Raw genomic sequence first — 26,678 nt, forward strand, 5'->3', positions numbered from 1 at the left:
ACCCACCCTAGATCAGGGAAGGGATACATTATTGCAAAAGGTATTCCTCCCCTAAAAAGTACCAAAAATAACTCAAGACATTAAGAAAAGGCATGCTCAAAATGGTTTCTTCCAAAGGAAGGGAAATAAAAGTGGAGTGGGTGCCCCTGAGTCATGGGACAGAGATGCAGATGGATGGATGGATGTTCTGCTAAAAAAGGCAAAAGAGGCCTCCAAGTATGTCCAAAATGTAACCCATTAGGAAAAGGGGGGAAATCAAAATGAGCAAAGCCATCAGTTCCAAGGAATCAACACTAAGAGCTCGTACAAACTGCTGTTAAGTATCACCGTTTTTAATCTTTTTTTTTTTAATAAAACAATTTGAGGCTGTATAAAAACTTTAGTAAAAAATTAGCTTTGAGAGCCCACAGATTTTTACTATGAACTATTGCTGGCACTCCTCCCCAGTCACCAGACCTTTTCCAGTATTTCAGGCCCAAGGCCTGGGACTGGAGCGCCAGAGAAAAGGGATGGGGTATGCTGGACTGGGCTGTGGACAGGCGGGACAAAGTGGCAAAGGTCAAGTGAGGAAAGAACATCACATGACATAAAAATATTGCATCTTCACCAAAATGTCCCCCACTGAGTGTTTCAAAAACCATGACATTCCTTTTAGGAGGGAAGGAAAAAAGCAAAGAAAAACTAAACAAAACAAAAACCCACAGAGAAGGGAGAAAGAAAATGGGTTGATGTGGTCGAGTCCTTCGACCTTCCCAGGTGCCCCCATGAGCAGCTGGCCCACCTTGGAGCACCTAGGTTGGGGGCCACAGCCACCAATGCCTCTTGGAGTCCCTTTTCCATGGAAATGAAGACCCCCCCTTGGTGGTGGGCCACTAGGGTGCATGGGGTGGAGGTCGGGATGTCCATGGCCCAAGAGGTCCCTCCAGCTTCCAGCCCCTGGCCAACAGCGGGAGAGCAAACCCAGCACCAGGGCCCTGGCACCAGAGCCAGGACCAGGAGGCCCTCAGTCAGGCTCTGGGGTATCAGAGCAACCAAGTTGACATAGTGTGAAAAAATAGGATTCCTTTGATAAAAAATACTGTCCCTTGGTCTTCTCTAAGTTTGAAACACCCTGGGAGCTTATTTTTAGCAAAGCAATTCCCCATACCCACCCCAAAAATTATACATACAAGTTTAGGTAAACAGCAGATTAAATGTAAAAACTTAACCTTAACTTCTGAAAGTCCTTTGAATTTAATCTTTAGCTACTGTTTTCCATGTTACATCCTGCAGCTAGACACACGTGAATAGAAAAAACAGTAGTTAGTGTTAAAGGCAAAACGCAGAGAGCTGGGGATACCCAGCACTGCCTGCAAGTTCATTCACGGTTCCTCGCTCCCTCCTTCTACCTCTGCTCAACAGTGCTTTCAGAGCCAGCCATCAAAAACGCAGCGAAGAATTTTCTATGAACAAACAAAAAGCTGTTAGGCAAAAAATAAAAATAAAAAGTCCCCAAAGTCTCTCCAGCAGATTTGGGGTTTGGGAGGACCAGAGAGGGTGGGCTTGTCCAGGCCCCGTGTGTCAGTGTGCTAGGTCGGGTGTTGGCTACCAGTGGGCGGTAGTCTGAGGTTCACCTGTCTCTACAGACAACACCGAGTTGTCTCCAGACCCCTGCCCTACTCCTGCCTCCACCCAGGCGCTTGTGGGTTAAGGGGGTACATACGGAGGGGGTGACCGGTATGGGGTCATGTTCTTGGGACGGGAGCCCTTGCCCTCCATGGGGGCTGTGAAGGGTGGGGGAGGCTGGTAGGGAGGTGCATTAGGATCCTCATCCCGCAGGGGCGTGTACTCTCCCACAGTGTCCTGGTTCAGAGGAGTGGTCTCGGGCACACTCTGGTTAGGGTACTCAGGAGGCGGGAGAGGGGCCTTCTCCTCCTGCAAGATGAGTGGCATGCTGGAAGAGGGTGGGGGCTTGGAGTCATCCAGCTCATCTGCAAAGATGATAGGCACCCCCTTCTTGATAAAGGTGGCCTGGTCCTCAAGGGTCAGCTTGCCCTTCCGCTTCTTGCGATAGCAGATCATGGCAATGATTCCAGCAATGAGCAGGATGGCTGCAACCACGACAGCTGGAATGACTGTGTGCAGGTAAACATCATCCTCACTGCTCTTCTCAGGGTCCCTGTCTGGCACCTCTGTGGCTGGTGCTGCTGAGGTGCCTGGAGAGGGTGGTGCCACAGGGATAAATTGGAGGTGCCGACAGCTGCCTGAGCCTGTCACAGCAATACTCATGGCCTTAAAGTCTGGCTCCAGGGCATTAGAGAAGACAGGCCGAGGTTTCCCACTTTCATCAGCAATCCTGCGACTCAGCACTATGATCTGCTCCTTGGGGCAGGGCTCCAGGGGCAGAGTGTTGTTGGTCCATTCAACCACAACGGAGCCACGGGTGATATTCTGGAGGGTGATGGTACTGCAGTTTCGGTCCCCAAAGGCAAAGGCTAGCTTCTTCACCAAGGCAATTTTCTTGTGGATGTCATTCACCACTAGTGCTGGGTCACCTGCAAACTTGGCCTTGAACCTTGCAGGAGCCTTGTCCCCTTGCGGACGCTTATGAACATGGATCTCAAAGGCATCCACAGCAGACAGACCCCCCTTGTCTGTGGCATGCATGAAATACTCATGCTTTCCCACATGGCTGCTGTCAGGCAGGCCATACATGAGCTGGCTATTGCTGTTGAACTGAACCCAAGACTTCTCGCCTACCAGCTGCTGCTCTCGCAGCTTCAGGGTCAACTTGAGCTTATCAGTAGTGGTATCCTCATTGTCATAGAAGGTGTCTGATGGGATCTTCACCTCAAAGTAGGTACCCACCCAAGCATCGACCCTGTCAATGTGGTTTTTAAGCTCTGGCCGCTGGTTGGGTTCTCCCCCTCGGGGTACTCCACTGGTGGTGGTACGGATGCGAGTAGGTGGGGAGGCTGTCTCCAATCTGGTAATGGGAGCTTTAGTGGTGACCCGGGGCACAGGTCGGGGTGTCCGTGGTTTCTTGGTTGGCCTGCGAGTCGTAGTAGCTGAAGAATCAGTTGAAGGCGTTGCTGGTTTTGGAGTGGATACTCGTGGCTTTTTGGTGGTAGATGCTGGAGGAGTAACAACTGCTGTGGGCTCCACATAGCCAGGAATGGTCAATGTTGGGCGAATCTGGCCAGGAACTGTGGTGCCAGCTTCTGACACCCGAGTAGGTTGGATAGGGCCCAGGGTTGGGGTCTGAATAATGGCACCTCGAGTCCGAATGGTGACCGTGGGTTTCCCAGGAACAGGATCTCTAACAGGAGGAGCTATGGTCTCTGTTGGAGGTGCAATGGCTGGAGATGTGGGGGTAGGCACTATCCTGGAAGGTGGTTCCTGGATGGCTGTGGTTGGGGGTCCAATGGCAGTAACAGGTGTGGGTGTGGCATGGATCTGCCTCCGGATTCGTTTGGTAAGAGTGGGTTTCTTATTGGCAATGTGCCAACCCACCACAGGGTAACCAAGCTGGGCAGACATAGCACCCTCCCTAGCAGGGGTTTCCACACCTCGAATGTCAGGCACACTATTCTGGTTCAAAGAGCAGCCTAGCTTCCAGGACAGCAAAGCCCCATTCTCTACCACTTTCTTGGCATTTCCTGGGCCAGCCATAAAGGCTGACATGTCAAACAGTCTATTATTCACTACCGGCACTAACTTCATGTTGTGAAGTTCTACTTCTGAGAAGCTCTGCATCCTGTTCAGGAGATCAATCCTTTGCTTTGGGGTCATCTTGGTGAGGTCAGCATCCAGAATCACTGTCAGAACAGTCACAGGCTCATCAGCAGCACAAGCAGATGATACTACCTCACCAGGGTCTGGTGAGGCTGCCCGCACAGACTGTGGTTCATTGTGGTCCTCAGGGTAGACCTCAATAGAGAACACACTGGAGGTCTGGGGGACATGGCTCCCATTGGCCCCAAGCCGTGCAGCACTGACTGAGATGTAATGTACACCCTTATCAGTGTCAAGGGGAAGGCCCTCTAAGGTGTGACTCTGTGGGTCCCAATGTAGCCAAGATGGCAAGGCCTCCTTCCCTGCTGCAGATACCTAGAAAAAAAAAAAGCATGAGATGTAAGTCCTATCATCATTGCATAACCTAAAAGTTATCACCACAATAAACCACTGGCCTAGCCTGAGTTATTTGATAGGCTAAAGGAATAATTCAGAATTCCTGTTGGGAAATATATCTCATATCCTCCAGAGGAGACCAGTAGTTCCCAATCATATGACATGAAGGACTGGGACTACCAGTGGGACTAGCATGGAAGGAAGATAATTCACCAGAGGCCATGCATTGGGGGAACATCAGTGCTGGTACACAAACACACCTCATTCCAAAGAAGATGCCATGACAATTAAAAACACTGTGAATTTTCATTGGTCATAGTAGTGCATACCTGTAATTCCGGCAGTCAGGAGGCTGAGGTAGGAGAACTTCCATGAGTTCAAAGGCAGCCTTGGCTACAGTTCAAGACCCCATCTCTAAAAACAAACCAACAGGACTAGAGAGATGACTCAGCAGTAAAGAACAGGTACTGGCTACTCTTCCAGAGGACCTGAACTCAGTTCCCAGCATCCCACACTGGGAAGCTCACAGGCTCCTTTAACTCCAGTTCCAGAGGATCCAACACCTTCTGGCATCTGTGCCCACCTTGCATGCAAGCATGCAGTACACATAACTTCATGCAGGTACACACACACACACACACACACACACACACACACACACAAATAAAAATATATCGTGCAACACATGGTGGCGCACACCTTTCGCACGGGGGAAGTAGAGGCAGCCATCTCTGAGCGCTAGCGCCGCCCCTCGTGCATATATCATGCAGGTACACACACACACACACACACACACACACACACACACACAAATAAAAATAAATCTTGCAAGGCATGGTGGTGCACACCTTTAGCACTTGGGAAGTAGAGGCAGGCACATCTCTGAGTTCAAGGCCAGCCTAGTCTACATAGTGAGCTCCAGACCAGCCAGTACTACATAGTCAGACCCTGCCTCAAAAAAACAAAAGCAACAACAAAAATCTTTAAAAACAAAGAAAACCAGTGAAAGCACAAAAAACAAAGAATATTGTGGACTTTTGCAAGTGACACAGCCACCACCTACTTGCCTTCTCTACCTGCAGAATCAAGTCAGAATACCTTATCCCAGCCTAAAGCTTCTTTCTAGCCTCCCTACTACCCTCCACAGACACCATGCTTTTGCTTAGGTCCTATAACTGGCCTGGAGTGCCTTGCCTGCACACAAGCGGAAAAGCACACAAGTCTAGGTATAAGGAAGGTCAACATACCAAAATGACTTGCTTTACAATCACTGCTTATATATACAAGGGTAAGGAACATACTTTTGTAGCAAATACAGTTAGTCGTAACTCCTTTCTCAATCCTGCTTCTCAATCCCCAAGAAAACCTGAAGTATCCAAGGTAGGGGAACTAGGATCAACTATTCTAGAACAGTGTCTGCCAAAGGAATCTCAAGACTGGTCTCAGGACTGGGCTCAACTAATAAGAGTGCTTGCCTAAGAGACGCCAAGCCCTGGGTTCAATCTCCAGCACTGCATAAACTCGACATGGTGGCACATAGTGAGTTTGAGGCCAACCTAGGATATATGAAAACCTGTCTCCAAAACAAAACACACAAAAAAGCCAAGCATGATGGCACAATGCCTTTAATCCCAGCATTTGGGAGGCAGACAGGCAGATCTCTGTAAGATCTGTAGCCTGGTCTACACAGCAAAGTCCAGGTCAACTGGGGCTCTAAAAAAAGTCATCTCTGGTCTTTAAAAGTTCTCTAGTCAAATAGGTATGAGAAAGAAACACAAACTGCTTATGCCCTTGACATAGAAGAGTCAGTCCTAAGAAGCTCATCTCAGGCTAGAAAGATGACTGAGCTGTTAAGAGCACTGTCTGCTCTTAAAGAGGACCTGGGTTCAATTTCCAGCACCCACATGGCAGCTAAAAACCACCTGTATAACTCTAGTTCCAGGGGATCTGATACCCCTTCTGGCACCTGTGGACTTTGCACAACACAGGAGCACTTACATACATACAAGTAAAACACTCATACACATAAAAGTAAATTTTGAAAATTTTTGAAAAGCTCATCTAACATCTCCAAAAGCAGCATTCAAACTTCTTTCAGTGTGGAAGTCCTTTTCCACAATGACATAACTGGAAATATTCAAAGCCCTTAAGAAGGAATCCCACCCACAGAAACTTCTATCAGCTGACAAGAGAGAAATTAATACTTGCCTCTTGCCCAGACCCCATCTGTAGCTCCTCTCACCTTTGTAGAACATCTACTCCTGTCTCTTATGCAATAAAAGGCACTCATTCTCTGCTCAAACTGAAAGTGCTTTCATTTCAACCCAATGGTTCTGTCTCCAAGTCCAGAGATGCAAGAGCCAAAAGAAGGTACAGCTCCATCGCCAGCCTCAGAGATATTCTTTAAGGCCATGACTTGCTAACACAGACTAAAATGCTGCCTTTCCGGTGGCATGAGGGCTAAAGCCACGTCTGCTGGGCTCCCCAGTGGCTGCAGTTATCTAGGTTTTCCTAGGAACCTGCGTGTTTGTAGGGGACCCCAGTTCAAATTTGAGATTTGCAACCAGGACACAGGTGTCTAGGCAGGAACCTTACACCAGAGACATTTTACTTTCCCAACCTCAAACTGGTTCAGATACACTATTACCAACCTGAGAGTAGACGTCAACCTGAGATTATGAGGAGATAACCACCAGTGAGGGTACTTTCTTATTACTCTCTGAACCACTCACTAAAGATTTAGTTTTTCATGGTGTTTGTTTGCTTTTTTTGTGACCTCACCAACTTTACAGTGGACCATTAATGTACCAAAGAATCTCCTACTTTGTCATTCAAACAGAAATGTTAATATAGCTATAATAAACAAGCCTTCCAAATCCATGAAAAGCACTAACTATACTTTCCTTAAAAGTCATTTTAGCTACAAGCTGGGCATGGTGGTGCACGCCTGTAGTTCCAGCACTCAGGAGGCAGAGGCAGGAGGATCTCTGTGAAATGGAGGCCAGCTTGGTCTTCAGGGAGATCCTGTCTCAAAAAAAAAAGAAAAAAAAAAAAGGCCAGGCATGGTGGCACATGTCTTTAGTCCCCACACCAGCACTCGGGAGGCAGAGGCAGGCGGATCACTGTGAGTTCAAGGCTAGCCTGGTCTACACAGCATGTTCCAGGTCAGCTGGGGCTACAGGGAGACCCTGTCTCAAAAAGATCAAAAAAAGCCAGGCGTACTGGCACACACCTTTAATCCCAGCACTTGGGAGGCAGAGGCAGGGAGATCTCTGTGAGTTCAAGGCCAGCCTGGTCTACATAGTGAGTTCCAGGACAGCTGGGGCTACAGGGAGGCCCTGCCTCAAAAAAATCATTTTAGCTACAAAAAATAATACATATTTCAATTGTTTTGGCTGAAAAGGCTAAGCTTTTTTTTCAGTTCACTTATGTTAGCTATGAAAACTTCTACATCCACACGTAAACACAAAAAAGCAAAGGTTGGGTTCTTATTCTGTAGTAAAATAAACAAAAGTAAGTGATGCAAAGATGTAAGGAGCAAGCAAACGGCATGTTCCTAGAACCATGAGGAACCCATGAGATAGTTTACAGGAATGGTAGGTAGTAGTTGGGGGGCGGGGGTAACAGAGTTGGTGAGTTGAATTGTGAAGCAGGGTCTCTATCCACCTAAGAATGTTTCCTGAACCCCATTCCATCTCAACAACCATTACTGGAATGGGTACTCATATGGGACAGAAGGAAGATAGGTTTGACAGAGGGGGAGGCGATGAAAAGTCTGGAATGGAGGGCCAGCCAAAGTCAGCCAAAGAGAAACTACTTGCAAAGACTTCACGGGGTTGGCACAGACCAGGATACGTTTCAGAGGCGGAAGCCAAATGGCTGACAGGACCCATGGGACACACCTGAGTGGCCAGGCAGCTCTGTTCAAGCCTGTCTTTCATCAGCAAGGATGAACAAGCAGCATGATGATTCTGCTAGTTGTCTCCAAATACACAACAGTGCTTTGCAACCCTGAAAACAGAAAAGCCCCACTTCCTCCAAGCTTCCCAGTCTTCCTATTCTACTGATGCCCAAGAGTCGAAGTTGATGTGAGATAATTTCTATGGAATAAATAAACTCCAGCCACTCTATGGCCAAGACTGCCATATAGCCAGCCTTGGAAGCCAAACATTTAACTATGCCAAGTAACATTAAAACATGTTAATATCATGTAACAAATATGAACATAAGCCTCATTTTTTAAACCCTACCCCCAAAACCATAGGTTTTACTAACTCAAATTATAATGCTCAATTTCAAATTGGCAGATGCCATATACGAACTGGTGATTTTAAGCCAGGAGGTTTGGCTTGGGCCTATAGTTACAGCTACTTGGGAGGCTATCTCAAGGGAGGACAAAAACGAGGGCAGGGGAGTATTTTGATTGTCAACAAATTCTTTCATTATCCTTTCCCAATACTATTCATTTACTGATTCATTCATTCATTAGCAAGGTCTCCTGTAACCCAGGCTGGCCTCAAACTAGATACATTTGTGAGGATGTCCTTAAAATTCTGTTCTTCCTGTCTCTACCTCCTAAGTGCAGTTATGCATCACTATAGCTGGTTTTATGTAGTCCTGGGAATGGCTTCATACATGCTAGGTAAGCATTCTTCTGAGCTATAACTGCAGCCATCCCCACCATACCTACGCTGATTTTCAGAGCAAACTGTCAGAAAAACAGAGCCAAGCCTCTCCAACCTATCCAACTGCTTTCCCTTCTTTGGGTTCTGGCTCATCAGTGTCCTGGAGCCCCAGACACTATTAGCTGCAGGATATAGGAGGCCAACCTGGATCTACAGTACTGAAGCAGACATTCTCCTGGGTGCTCCTCAGATGGGAAAGAAAGGTACTAATCAGGACATTAGCCTTTTATTTCCAAGGATCTTGGTACAAAAAAAAAAAACCCAGGCAACCCTTTCAGTGACAATGGCTCATTTTAATATAAAGGTCATAAGTGCAATAGTGTACACCTTTAATCCCAGCACTAGGAGAACAGGGGGGTAGACTGGTCTGGTCTACATAGCTAGTTCCAGGTCAGCCAGGACTACACAGTGAGATTTTCTAAGGAAAAGGGGGGTGGGAAGGAAACCACAGGAACTTGATTTCAATAGGAACTTAGCCAAGTCACAGGAAGTTGGCATTTTTGCATTTGCTATTTACAGAAGTCTGAATATGCCTGAAGGGCTGACAAGTATCCACAGCTCCAAGAGTCACTAGTAGCAACTCTGTCCTGAGGGCACTCATCTTGTGGTCTGGCTCACCACAAAGGTGCTTAAGGATATCTGTTCTCCCCTAACAAAGCAAGAGCCCTCTGTCTATGAACAGTTCTGGGCAAGCTAAGGCTTCACCCAATCTCAGTCTCAGTGTATCAGTGAAAGGAAGGAAATAAAACTATCCAGCTGCGATTCTGAAGCCAGGCACATGCCAGACTCGGCTAATACTAGTTCACACCTGCTCCTATGGATTGTGAAAAGGCCCAGTAAACCATGTAAGGCTTCTTTCTTCCTTTTTTTAATTTTAGGGTTGGGTATTTAGCTCAGTTTGAAGAGTATTTGCCTAGCATGCTCAAAGCTCTAGGTTTGATCTCTAGTACTGCATAAACCAGACATGGTAGCAGGATCCAAAGTTCAAGGTCATCCTCAGCTACACAGAGTTTGAAGTCAGCCTGGAATACATAAGATTTTATTTATTTTTATTTTTTTGGTGTATGAGTGATTTGCCTGCATGTGTGTATATGTACCACATGCATGCCTGGTTTCCAAAGGGGCCAGAAGAAGCTGGGCGTGGTGATACACACCTTTAGTCCCAGCACCTGGGAGGCAGAGGCAGGCAGACCTCTGTGAGGTTAAGGCCAGCCTGGTCTACACAGTGAGTTCCAGGCCAGCTGGGGCTACAGGAGAAAAAGAAGAGGGGGAGAGGAAGGGGGAGAGGGGAGGGGGGAGGGGAGAGGAGAGGAGAGAAAACCCAAAAAGGCCAGAAGAAAACATTAGATCCTCTGGGACTGGAGTTAGACAGTTGTGGGCCACCACGTGGGTGCTGGGAACTAAACCCAGGTCCTCTGCAAGAGCAGCAAGGCTTTTAACCTCAGAGTCATCTCTTCAGCCCCAATGTAATGCCCAACAGCCCAAGGCTCCACTTCCCAGTCCTCCTTCCCAGCTGGCTTTGGAGCCAGCACACAGTGGGGTTTTGAGTTCCTATTCACACCCAAAAGCCTCTAAGGGGTGCAGGGATCCTACAGGCAAGGGAAAGCCCAGAACCTACAGGGAACCAGGTAGAGATTTTCAGGAGCTGCTTGTTTATGCAGATTTGTCTGTCAAGACTAAGTGGAAACCCTGAGGGGGTTCAGGGGAAGAGGGGGATGCCTTGCTACAAGTGAGAGCCCAAAGACTGACAATCACCTCTTCCTCTTCAATTTAAAACTGGTATCCCTGATTCTGTACACCTATACATGGAATTTTGGCTATCTCAAAGTCTGTAGTTTACCCAGTTATAAAAATTTCTGTCTTGATACTGGGGTGTACCTCAGTGGTAGAGCATTTACCTAACAGATATGAAGCCATGAGCTCCATCCACATCACCATAATCTGTGCTAGCTATGTCAGGTCAGGAAAAGCAGGAATCAGGGCTGTATGAGGTACTCTGCAGCAGCAGTCTATGTGTTTGTGGTCACAGGCTGGTCCCCACCACGGAATTCCTTCAACTTTCTTAGACTCCAGCTTCCATGGCAAACATCAACACCATCTTGGAGCTGTGGGAGCTAGGCCTGCTGGTCTTGCAGCAGCTATTCTGCAGCAGTTAGTGGTACATCTACAGGAAACAAAAAGCATACAAAGAAGCCCAATTTGAGAGCACATGGGCTACATGCTATCTAAAAGGGCACATAGCTTTCCAGTTTCAGTAACATTTGGAGATAACATGTTTTTGAGATGAAAGAAGAGCCCAGCACTGAGAAAACAAGATCTCAAATGGCCATATACTCAGCTGCAGAAATCCTAACCCATAAACTGCATTCAAAACCATGGAGAATCAAAACCACAAAAACCTAAACAGTCCCACAAAGTTCCAAATACTACCAGCAATGTCCACAAGGAGTCACCCTGGGTACAGATATGTCAGATTAAAAGCTTTTAATCACCCTTCAGCCTGCACTGTGAGAAGACTAACAAGCTCAGTTCCAGGACACTCCCTCCAGATTCTTTGCCAGTGCTCTCTTGCACAGAGTACACCAGAATTCAAGAGACTGACAAGGGGGTGAGAATGGGGGAGAGTGAGCATCTACAGGCCTAAATGCCATGAAACACAACCAAAGGCTTATTCCGAACAGTACCCTTTAAGACATGGAGCAAGTGAGTAGGAGTTTCCATTACTTTCTCTTCATTAAAAAGGTTTCTACTCAGTCTGAGCAAGCCAAATATAGCAAAAAAGACAAAACAGAAGAATCAGGCTCTCGCTAGGGCTGAATTAATTTTAACGAGCTTCTAAAACCAAAAAACACTGAGTGCTATCACTCAGGGCCTGCAAGACATCATATCCATGCAGGAGTTATAGGGAAACAGACTCTAGAGAGATGAGTAAGTACTTTCACAGCTGATGGTGGCATGTAATAGAGATCTTAGTTTAAAACAAAAAATTCCCTCATATTACCAATTTTCTTGTGTGTCCTTTGAGCCTCTGTGGTGGTTACCTTCCAATAAAAACCTCTGGGGTATAAGTTGGGTCTTTCCCTGTGTTCCCTTATAGATACACCATGTAATTTTTTTGGGTCCCTATCAAAGTGGCACAGGCTGCTGCCCTGGGTAACCATACTGTGGACCTATGACACCTACTAAAGTAACTTCCCTACCTTCCCTGAGGGTTGGTCACTGGTCCTTGACCCTTCAGCTCCCTCCTTCAGCCAAGCTATTCAGCTGGGCCAACCTGCATCCATCTATGGCAAGAGCCACAGAAGACACTCTGGGGACACTCCCAAATGAGGTAGTCATGACCAAGGACACAAGAAATAGTTATTCTAATGGAGTCTGAGCCTTGCTGCCATCTCACACGCAGGACTGTCCTGTGTCTGTGCCATGGACTACAATAATGACCAAATGCTGCCCTGTGGCTTTCTGCAAATGATGAGCATGGCAGTCAGAAGATAGAGCTACACATAGGGAGACAGTACAGGTCTAGCTTGAGTCCAGAAGGCCAGACCTCTCTCCACATGTTTGTGGTAGAGGAGGGTGGCAAGGGGCTGGTCCTCTGCCAAGTGAAAACAGAGCCACACCTACAAGGGATAATCACTGGTCCCACTGCTAGATTTAGAAATGTCAAAATTCTACTCAGCTCCTACCACAAAGACCAGGACCACAGGATTGCATTCTGAATATAATTATCCAGTCCAGCCAGTATTCTTCTGATCTGAGTTATGGAAGCATTTTATCTGATGTTAACTATTCTCACCTAAAAATTAATCTTTTTCTCCCCCAAAGAGAGGTTAAACATAGTGATAACTACTAAAAAGATTCCCAAAATCAGGCCTTCCAACCCAAGTCCTGACATCATCTATTTTTACTGTCATGTTATTGTTCATCTCTTGTCAATAATTTTTTTAAAAACACAGAAGCCTATACCATCATAAGTATTTGAGTTGATGAGTCTGAGAAAATGCCATTCTGACAGCCTACTCCCAAGGATGCCTTCTTTCTTGCTAACTTGCATTTATTTCCCAGTGTGCCATGCTTACAAGGCGTCCATTCAAAACCAGGGAACACCCACTGGAGGAAGGAAGAAACTGCAGTTCATCTCACGCAGGCAGCATTGCCACAAAGCTCTCAAGCATCCAAAGAAATGCTTCTTTCATGAACCTCTCTTCCTGGCCTAGAAAGAATACCCATTGTTTTCAGGAGAACAATTAGGTGGCCCATGCCAGCAGCCCAGAGAACAGTCCCAGCAAGGGCTGCTCCCAGCCTGCCGACATCTTGGGCTGAGGCAAAGTCCACATTGTCTGGAAGGAAGAAGGCTGAGGAGAACAGGGATAAAAAGCCATCCTCAAGCTAGATGTGGTAGTCCAAGCCTTTAATCTCAGCACTGAGGAGACAGAGGCAGGTGGATCTCTGTGAATTCAAGGCCAGCCTGATCTACATACCAAGTTCCAGGCCAGCTGGGGCTACAGGAAGACTGTCTCAAAAAAGACTCCCCCTGAAAAAAGCCACCTTCACAGGCTGTCCCAAAAGGCTTACAGGAAAAGCCCATCTTTCAGGAGATGAAAAGTTACTGCTCACCTACTACCCATTTTGTTTTAGTTTTTGTTTTCAGACAGCCTCATTCTGTAGCCCACACAGCCTCAAAACTAGAAGAAATCCTGATTCAATCTCCTAAGTGACAGGATTATAGGCTTGAGCTACAATGCTGCATCCTGTTTCTCACCCAATTATTTTGAAGAGGAGATACTGAACCTGAACTGTTGCTGGCTTGTATAGGACTGCCTAGGCAGTAGGCCCATGAAGGGGCTACCAGCTAGAGCTTCTCCATGATGGGTGCTATGGCCATAGCATGACCTGGAATGACCCAGGCCCAACATCTGTGTCACTTCTGCATCAACCAGAATATCTGCTACCAAGGGGCAAGATATTTAATACTCTAATCAAAAGACATGAGGCCTCAACCTAAAATGAGATGGTTCTGAGGTAACATGGTGAACTGACTAGAAGATATAGGCTTGCCCCATCCTGAACCCTCTTCCTGAAGAATAGTTTGCAAGATTTCTTGCTAACAGCATGTTTTGAATCTTGGATCTCTAAGCTGAATATATTGAAAAGTATTAAGTACCCCGGGAATTATATTGTTTTCATACATTTTATTTATGAAATATATAATGAATTACCAAGTGAATTAGTAGATTTAATGAGATCATATAAAAGCACAAAGATTCTAATTTTGGCTTCTCAATTGGCATATATGCCTCAGATGCCCAGCTGTTGGTATCAATGTCACACTCTGGAGGTAGCTATCTTCTGAAGGCTTTAACATTCTTAAGAACCTCATATTTTTCCAGGGAGTTTATAATAATTTCTTCCATACCTACTTGGTCAAGTTCTTTTCTTTTCTATTGACTTTGCAAAAAGGGTATTTAGATTACAGGCAATTAACTAATCAGGAGGAGAAACTTCTAAAAAAATAAAATAAAGTTAGGCCCGGCATGGTGGCCCTTGCCTTTAATTCCAGCACTCAGAAGGCAACAGCAGGTAGGATCACTATGAGGACAGCCTGGTCTACATAGCAAATTCCAGGCCAGCTGGGGCTACAGGGAGACCCTACCTCAAAGACATACATACATACATACATAAAAGAGTTACAGCTAGGCATGGTGGCACATGCCTTTAATCACAGCACTTGGGAGACAGAGGCAGGCAGATCTCTGTGAGTTCAAGGCCAGCCTGGTCTACAGAGTGAGTTCCAGGCCAGATGGGGCTACAGGGAGACCCTGTCTCAAAAAGACCCCTCAAAAAAACCAGAGCGACAATCTTTAAGACAGTGATCATAAAATTTCAACCTGGGGAGAATAAAGAAGGAATAAAGAGGATGATGTATGGAGGAAGAAAGAGAGGGATAGTAGTGCTAAAAGTTACATTCCCAATGTATATTAAAAATCATGGAGGCTGGAGAGATGTCTCGGTGGTTAAAAGCAGTGGCTGTCTTGCAGAAAAGCTGGGTTCAGTTCCCAGCACCTACATAGAGGTTAACAACCATCCTTAACTCCAGTTCTAGGGAATCCAATTTCCTCTTCTGGCCTTTGCAGACATTGCACAACATGGATACACTTACATACATTCAGGCAAAATACTCATGCATGTAAAATAAAAATAAATTTAAAAAAAAAAATTTTTTTAAAGCATTGAGGCCAGGTGTGGTAGCACACACCTAAGTGGATCTCTGTGAGATGGAGGCCAGCCTGGTCTACATAGTGAGTTCCAGGCCAGCTGAGGCTACCAAAAACAGAAAAAGGGAAGAAAAATCAAGGTATAACAAATGAGAAAGGTTAAAAATATTTATTCAGGCCTAGTGAGATGGTTCAGTGGGTAAGGGTGACTGTTGTCAAGTCTGATGACCTGAGTTCAATCCCTGGGACCTACATGGGAAGAGAGAATCAATGCCCACAAGTTGTCCTCTGACCTTCACTCGAGCACCATGAAACACATGCTCCCACACACAGACATACACACATTAATTGATTAATTTTTAATTAATTAATTAAATTAAGAAGTTAAAATATAGAGCCTGGAGAGGTGGTTCAACAATTAAGAATACTTTATGCTCTGGCAAAGGACCCGAGTTCAGTTCCTAGCACCTATGTTGAATGGCTCATAACCCCTGTAACTCCAGCTCCAAGGGATTCAATTCCCTCTTCTGACCTCAATGGATATCCCCACACACATGCCATTCACTCACAGACACAGATGTACACATGAATAAATATTTTTTAATTAAAGAATATATTCAGTTATCATCTTGAGTCTATTTAAAGTATCTGTGTATGGGACAAGAGATATCATGCAGCAGTTAAGAGCATGAGCTGCACTTGCAGAGGATTTGGGTTGGATTTCTAGCATCCACATGGTAGCTAACAACCACATGCAATTCCAGTTCCAGGGGTTCCAACGTCAATGCCATCTTCTGACCTTGGTGAACAATGCACAACACAGGTGCAATAACATTTTGAGTGTTCTGCCTGCATGTATGTTAAGTGCACCACACACATGAAATGAAGCCAAAGCTCTAAGAATAAGGTCAAGCTTTCTGACCTCCAGACCCCTCAATCCACACAGCTCTGATGCTTAAGAGTGTTTTCAGGGGGGCTGGAGAGATGGCTCAGAGGTTAAGAACACTGGCTGTTCTTGCAGAAGACCCAGGTTTGAATCCCAGCACCCACATGGCAGCTAACAACTGTAACTCCAGTTCCAGGGGATCCGACAGCCTCTTCTGTCCTCTGTAGGCATTGCACAACACGGGTGCACTTACCTACATGCAGGCAATACACACACACACATAAAATAAAATCAAAAAAATATTAATTTTTTTTTAAAGTGTTTTGAAAAAGAGTGTTTTCAGGGACAGTGGATCAAAATCAGAGCTTCATGTGTTAGGTAAGTGTTCTACCACTAAACTGTACCCCCAGTTCTTCATCTGTATTCCCACAGGCTCATCAGCTACTCAACTTTGTGCTTTCTCTAGATAAATATGCGCAGATAAAATTCTGTTTTCCCAGTAAAACTCCCCTGGTTGCCGGGCATGGTGGCAGCACTTGGGAGGCAGAGGCAGGCAGATCTCTGAGTTCAAGGCCAACCTGGCCTACATAGTGAGTTCTAGGACAGCTGGGGCTACAGGGAGACCCTGTCTCAAAAAGACCAAAAAAAGAAAAGAAAAAAAAAAAAAAAAAAAAACTCCCCTGGTAAATAAGCCTGTTACATGCGTCTCTCTGCCAAATACTACAAATATCCAGCTCGCTGTTTCAGTTCAAGATACTTCTGATCAAAATTAATCCATGGGGCTGGAGAGATGGCTCAGCAGTTAAGAGTACTAGATGTTCTTGCAGAAGACTCAGGTTCCATTCCCAGCACCCACATGGCAGCTAAGAATCATCCACTTCAGTTCCAGGGGATGTGATGCCCTCTTCTGACCTGCGAGGGCACTGCACAACACAGGCATTGCAGGTAATACACTCATATACATAAAATAAAAATAAATATTTTTTAAAAATTGATCCACGCAAAACATTCCCATGACCACTGGAACAAAAGTAACCAGGGCAGGTTTGGATATTCAGAGGGTCAAATCAAAATCTAGGCAAGCCAGGCATGGTGGCACACACCTTTAATCCCAGCACTATGTGTACCACCAGCCCAGCTTAGAATACTCACTCTTAAAACCCAGCTGTGGCTGGGCTTGGTGGTGCATGCCTAACGCTCAGAAGGCAAAAGCCAAGTGGATCTCTGTGAGTTCAAGGCCAGCCTGGTCTACATAGTGAGTTCCAGGACTGCTGGGACTACTGGGGGACTCTGACTAAAAAAGACCAAAAAAAAAAAAAAAAAAAAAAAAAATCAGCTCTGACCAGGCCTGGTGGCTCACACCTTGAGGCAGATCTCTGTGAGTTCAAGGTGGCAAATTTGGTCTATAGTACCAAGATCCAGGCCAGCTGGAGCTATATAGTGAGACCCTTGTCTAAAAAACAAAACAACAACAAAACCCAGTTGCCATACCGTGAGGAAACCTAACCAGCTAGGGAAAGGTCTACATGGAAAAAAACCTAGAACCCTGACCAGCCCCAGGTAAACTTCGTGCCAAAGGGCATCATGAACCCAAAACTATGAATGAGATATTTTGAACATGGAGCCTCAGGCCCCAGATAAGTCACTCTAGCTAATGCTATGAAAGCAGAAATGAGGTTATGAGTCTTGAATTCATAAGGGAAATCCTGGCTGTAAAATATTGAGCAAAACAGCTTAATGTTTTAAACCTTAAAACTTTGATTTTTTTTTTTTTTTTTTTTTTTTTTTTTTCCCACCTAGAAACGATTTTTTTAAATTGATTTAGAACTCACTATAGACCAGGCTGGCCTTGAACTCACAGAGCTCCACCTGCCTCTGCCTCCCAAGTGCTGGGACTACAGGTATGTGCCACCACACCCAGCCATTTTGATATTTTAAACACAATAAATAACCAGAGCACTCTGTGTATGTATATAGAAACACAGCAGATAAAAAGCAAACCAACAAAAAAACACCACTATAAAGTACAAATCTTCAAATATTTTTAGTCTCTTTCTAAGTCCCATCTCTAGGGAAAGATTATTATTGTAGCACAGAAGTCAGTGGATTATGGCCATGAGTCAAATGTGGGCTGCCACTTGCTTCTGTCTGGCCCATAGTTTCTGTACTTTCAAATGACCTGGGGGGCAGGGAGGGGGATTACTATTTCTTTTTTCAAATAGGGTCTTGTGTAGTCCAGACTAGCCTCAAACTCACTACTGTAGTCAAAGCTGGTCCTGAACATCTGATCCTTGGGCCTCCATCTCTCAAATGCTGGGGTTACAGGCAAGTGCAATCACACCCAGCTAAGAATAGTATTTCTTTCTTTTTTAGTTTTGAGTGTTTGCCTGCACATATTTAAGTACACCCATGTTGTCCAACGCCCATGAAGGTCAGAAGACAGCGCCAGAGCGATCACGCCCAGCTAAGAATAGTATTTCTTTAGTTTTATTTTATGAGTGTTTGCCTGCACATATTTAAGTACACCCATGTTGTCCAATGCCCATGAAGGTCAGAAGAGGGCGCCAGATTCCCTGAAGCTGGAGTAACAAACAGTTGTTAGCTACCATGTGGGTGCTGGGAATTGAATCCAGGTCTTCTACAAGAGCAGCCAGTGCTCTTAACTGCTGAGTCATCTCTCCAGCCCCCAAAATAGCATTTCTTGACATGAAAACTATATGGAATTTAAATTTCATGTTCATTACGTTTAAGTAAAGTTTTTTGTTATTATTATTTTTATTTTATGTGTATGAGTATATTGCCTGCATGTATGTGAGCGCACTCGTGTCAGCAATGCTGTGGATGTTAGAAGAGGGCTTCGGATTCCCCTGGAACGGGAGTTAAGGATGGTTCATAGCCGCCATATGGGTGCTGGGAATCAAACCCAGGACCTCTGCAAGAGCAGTCAGTGCTCTTAACTGCTGAGCCATCTAGCCAGACCCTTAAGTAAAGTTTTACTAGAACACAGTCATGTCCATTTATCTATACATTATCTACATCTATTGTCCTACTATACTGGCACATGGGAGAGTTTCAGCAGAAACAATATGGACCTACAAAGCCACCTGCCCTCAAAGGTTTTTCACACAAAAGCTTCCCATTTCAAAATCTCCATCACGTACACAAATCTCAGTCAGATCTCACTCCCTGGATTGCTTCTAAAAATAGGAAAGGTGAAGTTTGGGTTCTAAGTTTGGATTTTAGTTTGTTAATTTGGTTTTTTTGTGGGTTTCTTTAAAATTTGTTGTTTTTAGCAGAGCTGTTGTACAACTAGACTAATTCCTCAGCCGCAAAATATCAGTCAGTTCTCTTGTTCCACCTTTTACATGGATTCTGGAGACTGAACCCTTGATTACCAGGCTATGTGGCAAGTGGCCTTACCCACTGAGCCATCTAGGCAGTCCTAAAAACGTTATGGGGAAGACGTGCGGGTGCGTGTGCGCACGCGCCATAGTGCAACTGTGGAAGTCAGAGGATAACTTTGTGAAGTTGGTTCTCTCCTACCTTTACATGGATGGGTTCTGGGTATCAAACTGAGGTCTCAGGCTTGCCACCCAGAAGTCCCATAATACTGTTTCTTATGTGAGTAGATAGATACACTAGTAAAAATAAGCTGTCATTTTTTTTTTCTCAAAATATTTTTTTTTTTTTAATAGAGTGTTTTGCCTGCATATACATAAATGCATCTCCTGCATGCAAATCCTCAGAGACCAGAAGAGGGCATCAGATTCCCGGACTTGGTGTTACAGGCAGTTGTTAGCAGCCATGTGGGTTCCGTGAACTGAATCGAGGTCTTCTGTAAGACTAGTCAACGTGTGGACAGGGCATGGTGGCACATGCCTTTTGTCCCAGCATTCAGAAGACAGAGGGCAGGAGGATATCTGTGAGTTTGAGGCCAGCCTGATCTATAGAGTGAGTTCCAGGCCAGCTGGGGAGACAGGGTAGAGATTAAAAAAAAAAAAAAGAATAATGGGTGCACTTAACCACTGAGCCACCTCTCCAGTCCCAAAACTATCATATTTATTGGTACATTTATTTATATATTTTAAATTTTTTTCCAGTGCTGGGTTATTTACCCAAGGGCCTCATTCATACTAACAAATGCTATACATCAAAGCCACATAACCCAGCTATTTTTTAAACTCAAGGCACAAAGAAGTACTGAATTTGGGGGTTTATTTCATGGCTTAGGAAAGGTGACCTTTTCTTTCCTATAGCCCCAGCTAGCCTGGAACTCACTATGTAGACCAGGCTGACTTTGAACTCACAGAGATCCACCTGCCTCTGCCTCCCAAGTGCTGGGGCTAAAGGCTGGGTGCACCACCATGCCCAGCTTGGTGACCTTTTCTTCTATACATAATAGGCCCTGCCAACAAATCCCTAAATAATTCAGAGACCTTGCAGAGTAAGGCGTAAAGGCCTTTTTATCATGACAGCCTCAAAACTGGGAGCAACCCACTGCTGAAACTTATCAAAGCAAAAAACATCAAAACTAAAATGGAAGAAGGTGGGAACTTTTCTTCATTTCATTCATGTTTTCTATCTAGTCTTACCTTGATGATTTCTCCACTGGAGGCAATTAAATCTGTTGGAATGGTCACTCGAAATGAGCGCCCAACGACAGCTGTGCTATCAGGAATGCCAACCACAGTGGGAACAGCCTCATGGAAATCTGAGAGCACTGAATGCATGGACGCCTCCAGCTGGTTCTCCCAGTCCCTCACAGCCTCCGAGGGTTCACTGGGCCAGTGGGACTGAGCCAAAGCCACAGACAGCAGGAGAAGAAAGGTCCTTCCCCAGAGGGGGTATAGGAGCCAGAGGCCCACAGACATCCTCATCTCAGGCTAAAGTTTGCTCACACGGACAGTCTTGCCAAGGAAGCCAGTAGTAACGTGGTCCCGGAGTTGGGACCTCACCCTCTGTACACCTGCTCCATCCTACAGCACCAGGAGCCTGAAAAAAAGAAAGATGAATAGATTCAGACTTCAGCAATGCCCAAGTTTGGGGATCATAAACTTCCCAAGTGTTTAATCCTCAGTAGAAGCCTCTTACCCCTGTGCTTGTCAGCAACATGTAGCTACTTAGCACTGGAAACTGACAGATCCATTAAGTATAAAATAACATTGGATTATGGAAGTTTGTATGGAAATGGAATGTAGATCCAGAAATGGTAGCACATGCCTTTAATCCCAGCACCCAGGAGGCAGAGGCGGCAGATCTCTTGCGAGATTGAGGTCAGCCTAGGCCACTGTCTTGAAGGGAGAGAGTAGTTTTGAAAAGACAAAAAAGGAGGGGGGCTAGGGAGATGGTTCAGCGGTTAAGGACAGTGGCTGTTCTTATAGAGGTCCTGGGTTCAGTTTCTAACACCCACATGGCAGTTCACAACCAGCTGTAACTCCAGTTCCAGGGGATCTGACACCCTCTTCTGACCTCCTCAGGCACTGCATTCACATGGTGCACTTAACATACATGAAAGCACAACACTGATACAACACACAGAATAAAAATGAATAAATTAAAAAATTATTTTAAGCCAGGCATGGTAGGGCACACCTTTAGTCCCAGCACTCAGGAGGCAGAGGCAGGCAGATCTCTGTGAGTTCAAGGCCAGCCTGGTCTACATAGTGAGTTCCAGGACAGCTGGAGCTACAGGGAGACCCTGTCTCAAAAAGACTACCCTGTCCCAAAAAAAAAAAAAAGAAAAAAGAAAAAAAAAATTCTTATTACTGTTATTTATTTTTGAACTAAAATTCAATTGAAACCTCAAGAAAATGAAACTAAGTTGCCTAAGTTGCAAAGGCACCAGAACAAGTAATCATCTATGCAGAACAGCACAGAAAGTTCTCTCACCTCTCTATCACACACTTGATAAACTCCATTGGGTTACATAAGAAACAGACCTTCAAGCTGGGCATGGTGGCGCATGCCTTTAATCCCAGCACTCGGGAGGCAGAGGCAGGTGGATCTCTGTGAGTTCAAGGCCAGCCTGGTCTACATAGTGAGTTCCAGGAGAGCTGGGGCTACAGGGAGACCCCGTCTTAAAAAAAAAAAAGAAACAGACCCTCAAAACTTTTATAAGACAGTGAAATGTCAAAGAAAAGGATTTAATTTTAAAAGGCATTAGACAATATTACATAAAAAAGACAATTAATTGAATTTTGGGGAAGACTGAGTAGACATTACTTAAATCCTTCCCACAAAACGCAATTAAAAGCCCTAGGTATTTTATATGAAATAAATATAAGAGTCTAAAGAGTGCACAGAAGACACAGATCAATTAGGGAAACCAGTCTTGAAAGAACAACAGAGTGGTAGTTTCCAGAGTTTTTTTGTCTTGTATAGTTCCAATTTGGAGCTGAAGAAACAGTAATCCAGAAATTCCAGCCAATGAGACAATTAAAAGGCCCAACAGAAGTCTACTCTCTCTAATCAAAGACAAAGGGGTGACCCAGTAAGGAAAATTTTTTTTTTAATATTTTATGTATTATTTTTATTTTATGTGTATGCGTGTATTGCCTGCATGTAGGTATGTGCACCTCTGCAATGCCCGCAGAGGGCAGAAGAGGCTGTCAGATCCCCTGGAACTGGAGTTACAGATTAGTTGTCAGCTGCCATGTGGGCGCTGGGATTTGAACCCAGGTCTTCTGCAAGAACAGCCAGTGTTCTTGACCACTGAGTCATCTCTCCAGCCCAAGACAGCAAAGTTTTAAGGAGCAACAGCGCCACACTAGTCAAACACCACAGGAGAGAACTATGGCCCCATCCCTACTCATACACTCTCCAAGGCCACACTTCCACTTTCATAACAAGGTGCCCCAGACAGCCTAACTGGGATAGTATCAGAGAAGATCACACAGATGGGTGGGATTTTTATCTCTTCTTATCAATAACAGTGTGACAACCCTCTTCCTGTAGTCCAGGTTAGTGAAAACTAGGGGAGCCAGGATTTCCAGGCCTATCTAGAAGTAATACCTCTCCCATTCCATGCTGGTGGTATCAGAAGTTTCAACACTGCCTAGGGTTAATAAGGATTCTTCCAATTGCCAACAAAGGCTAAGTAGGGAACCTATTTCTACCTCCCTAGACACAGGGAACAACACCTGCTGTGGCCTTCCCATACCATAGCAGTGTCACAAAGGTCAGCTAAAATACAATGAAGAGTTTCAAACAAAATACAACAATGGGGCCTGAAAAGTAGCTCAGTAGGTAAAGACACTTGCTGCCTAACTGCAAGCCTGATAACCTAAGAGAACTGAGACTCATAACTTGTCTTAACCTCAACAGATATGCTGTGGCATGTGTGCCCCCGCCCCCACACATTTTTATTTATTTTATGTGTGCGAGTGTATTGCTTGCATGTATGTAAGTGCACCAGTGTCATTCAATGCCCTCAAGAGATGAAGAAGAGAATGTCAAATTCCCAGGAACTGGAGTTACAGACAATTGTTAGCAACCATGTGGGTGCTGGGAGTCAAAATCAGATCCTCTGCAAGAGCAGCCAGTACTCTTAACTGCTGAGCCAACTCTCCAGCCCCAATGATCAAATTTTTTAAAAAGTCTTGACAAAGTGAGATTATCTAAATCAACTGTCAAAAGGAAATTGTGCTCACAGAGAGGGTAAAAGGGATGTGAGAACTGAGGCAAAGATCAGAACAATGTGGCCACAAACCAAGCAGTGTCAAAGGATGCTGGCAGCCACCAGATGCTAGAGGAGAAAAGGAATGGAGTCTCCTCCACAGTCTTCAGAGGGAGCTCAGCCTTTGCCAACTCCTTGATTTTAGACTTCTGGTCTCCAAAACTGAGAAAAATAAATGTGTGTTTAAGCCACTAAAGGTATGGTAATCTTTCTACAACAGGCCGAGGAAGTAAATACAGGGTTTAATGCAACTCATTAAAATTCTAGCCTTTTGGCCAGGCGTGGTGGCACACACCTTTAATCCCAGCAGAAGCAGGTGGATCTCTGTGAGTCAAGGCCAGCCTGGTCTACATAGTGAGTTCCAGGACAGCTGGGGCTACAGAGAGACCCTGTCTCAAAAAAGACAAAAAAAAAAAAAAAAAAAAAAAAAAAAAAAAAAAAAAAATCCAGCCTTTTGTGGACATAGTTAAACGTATTCTAAAATTTATATAGAAAAAAAGCAGTGGAGCTGGAGTAGTCAGAGGTGGTCTTTCTGAGACAGGGTCTCACTACTTAGCTCTGGCTGGCCTGAAATGCACAGAGATCTACCGGCTCTGCCTCTTAAGTGCTGGAATTAAAGGTGTGTACCACCACATCCAGCATAAGTTTTTATTTGTCTTTCTCCATTTTGGTGCTAGGACTTGAACACTGAGTTTGTACATACTAGGCATATGTACCACTGGCCCACATGTGTTAGAACTACAGGCCTGAACTACCACCCCAACTTTTCTTCAATAGATCATAAAAATATGGAAGAACATGTAGTATGACAATGCTGGATGGCAGATACTCAGGTATATGTGGTATTAGTCTGTTTTCTGCTGGGTGTTTGAAACAGGAGGCAGTCAGCTGAATCATGTGATACAAAATATATCTTCAGCTGGATGTGCTGCCACATACCAGGCATGGTGGTGGCACACCTATAGTCCAGAACTCAGGAGGCAGAGGCAGGCAGATCTCTGTGAGTTCGAGGCCAGCCTGGTCTACACAGTGAGGTCCAGGCTGAAAATGTCCCCCATAGGCTCCAAGTGTTTGGACATTTTGTCCCCAGATGATGGTGCTGTTTTGGGAGGTTTTAGAAGGTGTGGCTATCCTGGAGGAAGCATGTCACTGGGGGTGGGCTTAGAGAGTTCTTAAGTCTTGCCAGATCTCTGATCAGTCTTGTGATGATATAAGAGCTTAGCTTCTGCTGCTCCTGCTCCAGCCACCTCCAGCCACCATGCCTCCCTGCCATGATAGACTGTAATTCCCCTGGAACAGTAAGCTCAAATAAACTCTTCCTTCTATAAATTGCTTGGGTGTTTCTATCACAGCAACAGAAACGTGACTAATACACAGGCCATCTGGGGCTAGAGAGACGCTGTCTCCAAAAGACCAAAAAAAAACCCAGTGAGATGGCCTCAGCAGGTAAAAGCTCTTGCCATCAAGCCTAATGGACCTGTTTGATTCCCAGGACCTACATTACATGGTGGAAGGAAAGGAATGATTCCCACAAGTTGTCCTAAGTAATATACACACACACACACACACACACACACACACACACACACATTTGGTCTTATTGAGATGAGTTCCCCCTATAGCCCCAGCTGGCCCGGAACTTGCTATGTAGACCAGGCTGGTCTTGTTAGGGAGGGGGAGAGGGGCCAGGCATGGTGGCGCACGCCTTGAATCCCAGCACTCAGGATTCAATTTTAAGTTCTCAGCTTATTTGAAAACAGCATTAATTATGAGACACACCCTATCCTACCAAAAGCATAAGCTCAGTCTACTATCTCTGGACATATGATGACACATGGAGTGTCTTATTTCACAGGCATGACTAAATGCTCTGCATTTAGCAGTCAGGCAATGTCCAGGGCACAATTCCAACTACTATGTGTGAGTTTTCCATGCTCTAGGGAGAAAAGAGCCTGAATCTTTCTGATGCTGGCTTTCTATAAGCAAGGAACATGCCTTCCTGTGCTAGGAATCTCATAGATGATATCCACACGTCTATAGTATAATGTCCCTCTATCCTAATTTTCAATTTTTAAACATTTATTTATTTGGGGTTGGGTAGGAGAGGGCCACATCATGCATATGGAGGTCATTTCTCTCCTTCCACCATATGGGTTAGATCATCAGGCTTAGCACTGAGTGCCTTTGCCAGCTGAGCTATCCCATTGGCCCTGGAAAAATTTTTGATACAAATTCTCATATGCTTATTCTTGGTCAGTGCAGAGGTCCTCTCCCTCCTTTCAGGGATCAAGACCCAAAGAGTGGTAAATATTCAACCAGGGTCATACAGAACCTGGCAGCCACAACATAAGAGAAAAAGGTACTCAGTGTTCCTGACAAGATACCCACTTATACTTCTTGGGACACCAAGAAATACTCAAGACTCCAATATATCTCAGCTGAACTCACCGAAGTCTGGCTGCCTGGAACTGCCAAAGCTTTCCTACTAAGGGATGAGTGGTGGAAACAGGGATTCAGTGCAGTGCACTGAACGAAATCTGAGCTTTCAGGGCTGCCCATATGCCAGTGAAATTCAACACTATGAAAAGGGGAACCTCTCAGAGCCTTAGTGAAGGTCCTGGCTCTATGAACAGATGTCTTGCAGCCACAGCACACAGGGTGAAAGACAAATTTGCGTGGCAGTAGTTCCATTGCTCAGTTTCTAACAAACCACCCAGAGGACAGAGATACTTGAGGTATTGGAGGAGCTAAAGAGGCCAGGCATGGTGGAACAGGCCTATAATCCCAGCAATGCAGAAGTTGTTGCATGAGGATCTCAAATTTGAGGCTAGCTTGGGATACATGGTGAATTCAAAACCAATGAGGCAGACCCTACCCCCAAAATACTAAATAAATAAATAAATAAATAAATAAATAAATAAATAAATAAATAAATAAATAAATAAACAAACAAATAAGATGGGTGATATATACCTGAATTAGACTGGGCTACAGTGAGACCTTGTCTTAAAAATAAATAAATAAGTAAGAGCCAGGCGTGGTGGCACACACCCGTGGTCCCAGCACTTGGAAGGCAGAGGCAGGCAGATCTCTGTGAATTCAAGGCC

The 26,678-nt window shown here is 45.0% G+C and overlaps 1 protein-coding gene across 9 annotated transcripts in view; it reads right to left on the minus strand.

Annotated features, from left to right (window-relative positions):
- Positions 1–313: 313 nt before the first annotated feature.
- Positions 314–26,678, minus strand: part of Dag1 (dystroglycan 1) — a 64,480-nt gene continuing 38,115 nt past the window's right edge. For all 9 annotated transcript variants that reach the window (XM_029556144.1, XM_017803211.2, XM_029556141.1 and 6 more), the window contains 2 exons: positions 20,489–20,888; positions 314–4,089 (listed from right to left, as the gene is read on the minus strand). In XM_029556144.1, coding sequence (XP_029412004.1) covers positions 1,687–4,089; positions 20,489–20,773 — 2,688 coding nt within the window. In that variant the 5' untranslated portion in view covers positions 20,774–20,888 and the 3' untranslated portion in view covers positions 314–1,686. The remainder of the gene's footprint in view (positions 4,090–20,488; positions 20,889–26,678) is intronic.

The sequence above is a fragment of the Nannospalax galili genome, unplaced genomic scaffold (assembly GCF_000622305.1).
Source record: "Nannospalax galili isolate Female #2095 unplaced genomic scaffold, S.galili_v1.0 scaffold786, whole genome shotgun sequence".
Lineage (NCBI taxonomy): Eukaryota > Metazoa > Chordata > Mammalia > Rodentia > Spalacidae > Nannospalax > Nannospalax galili.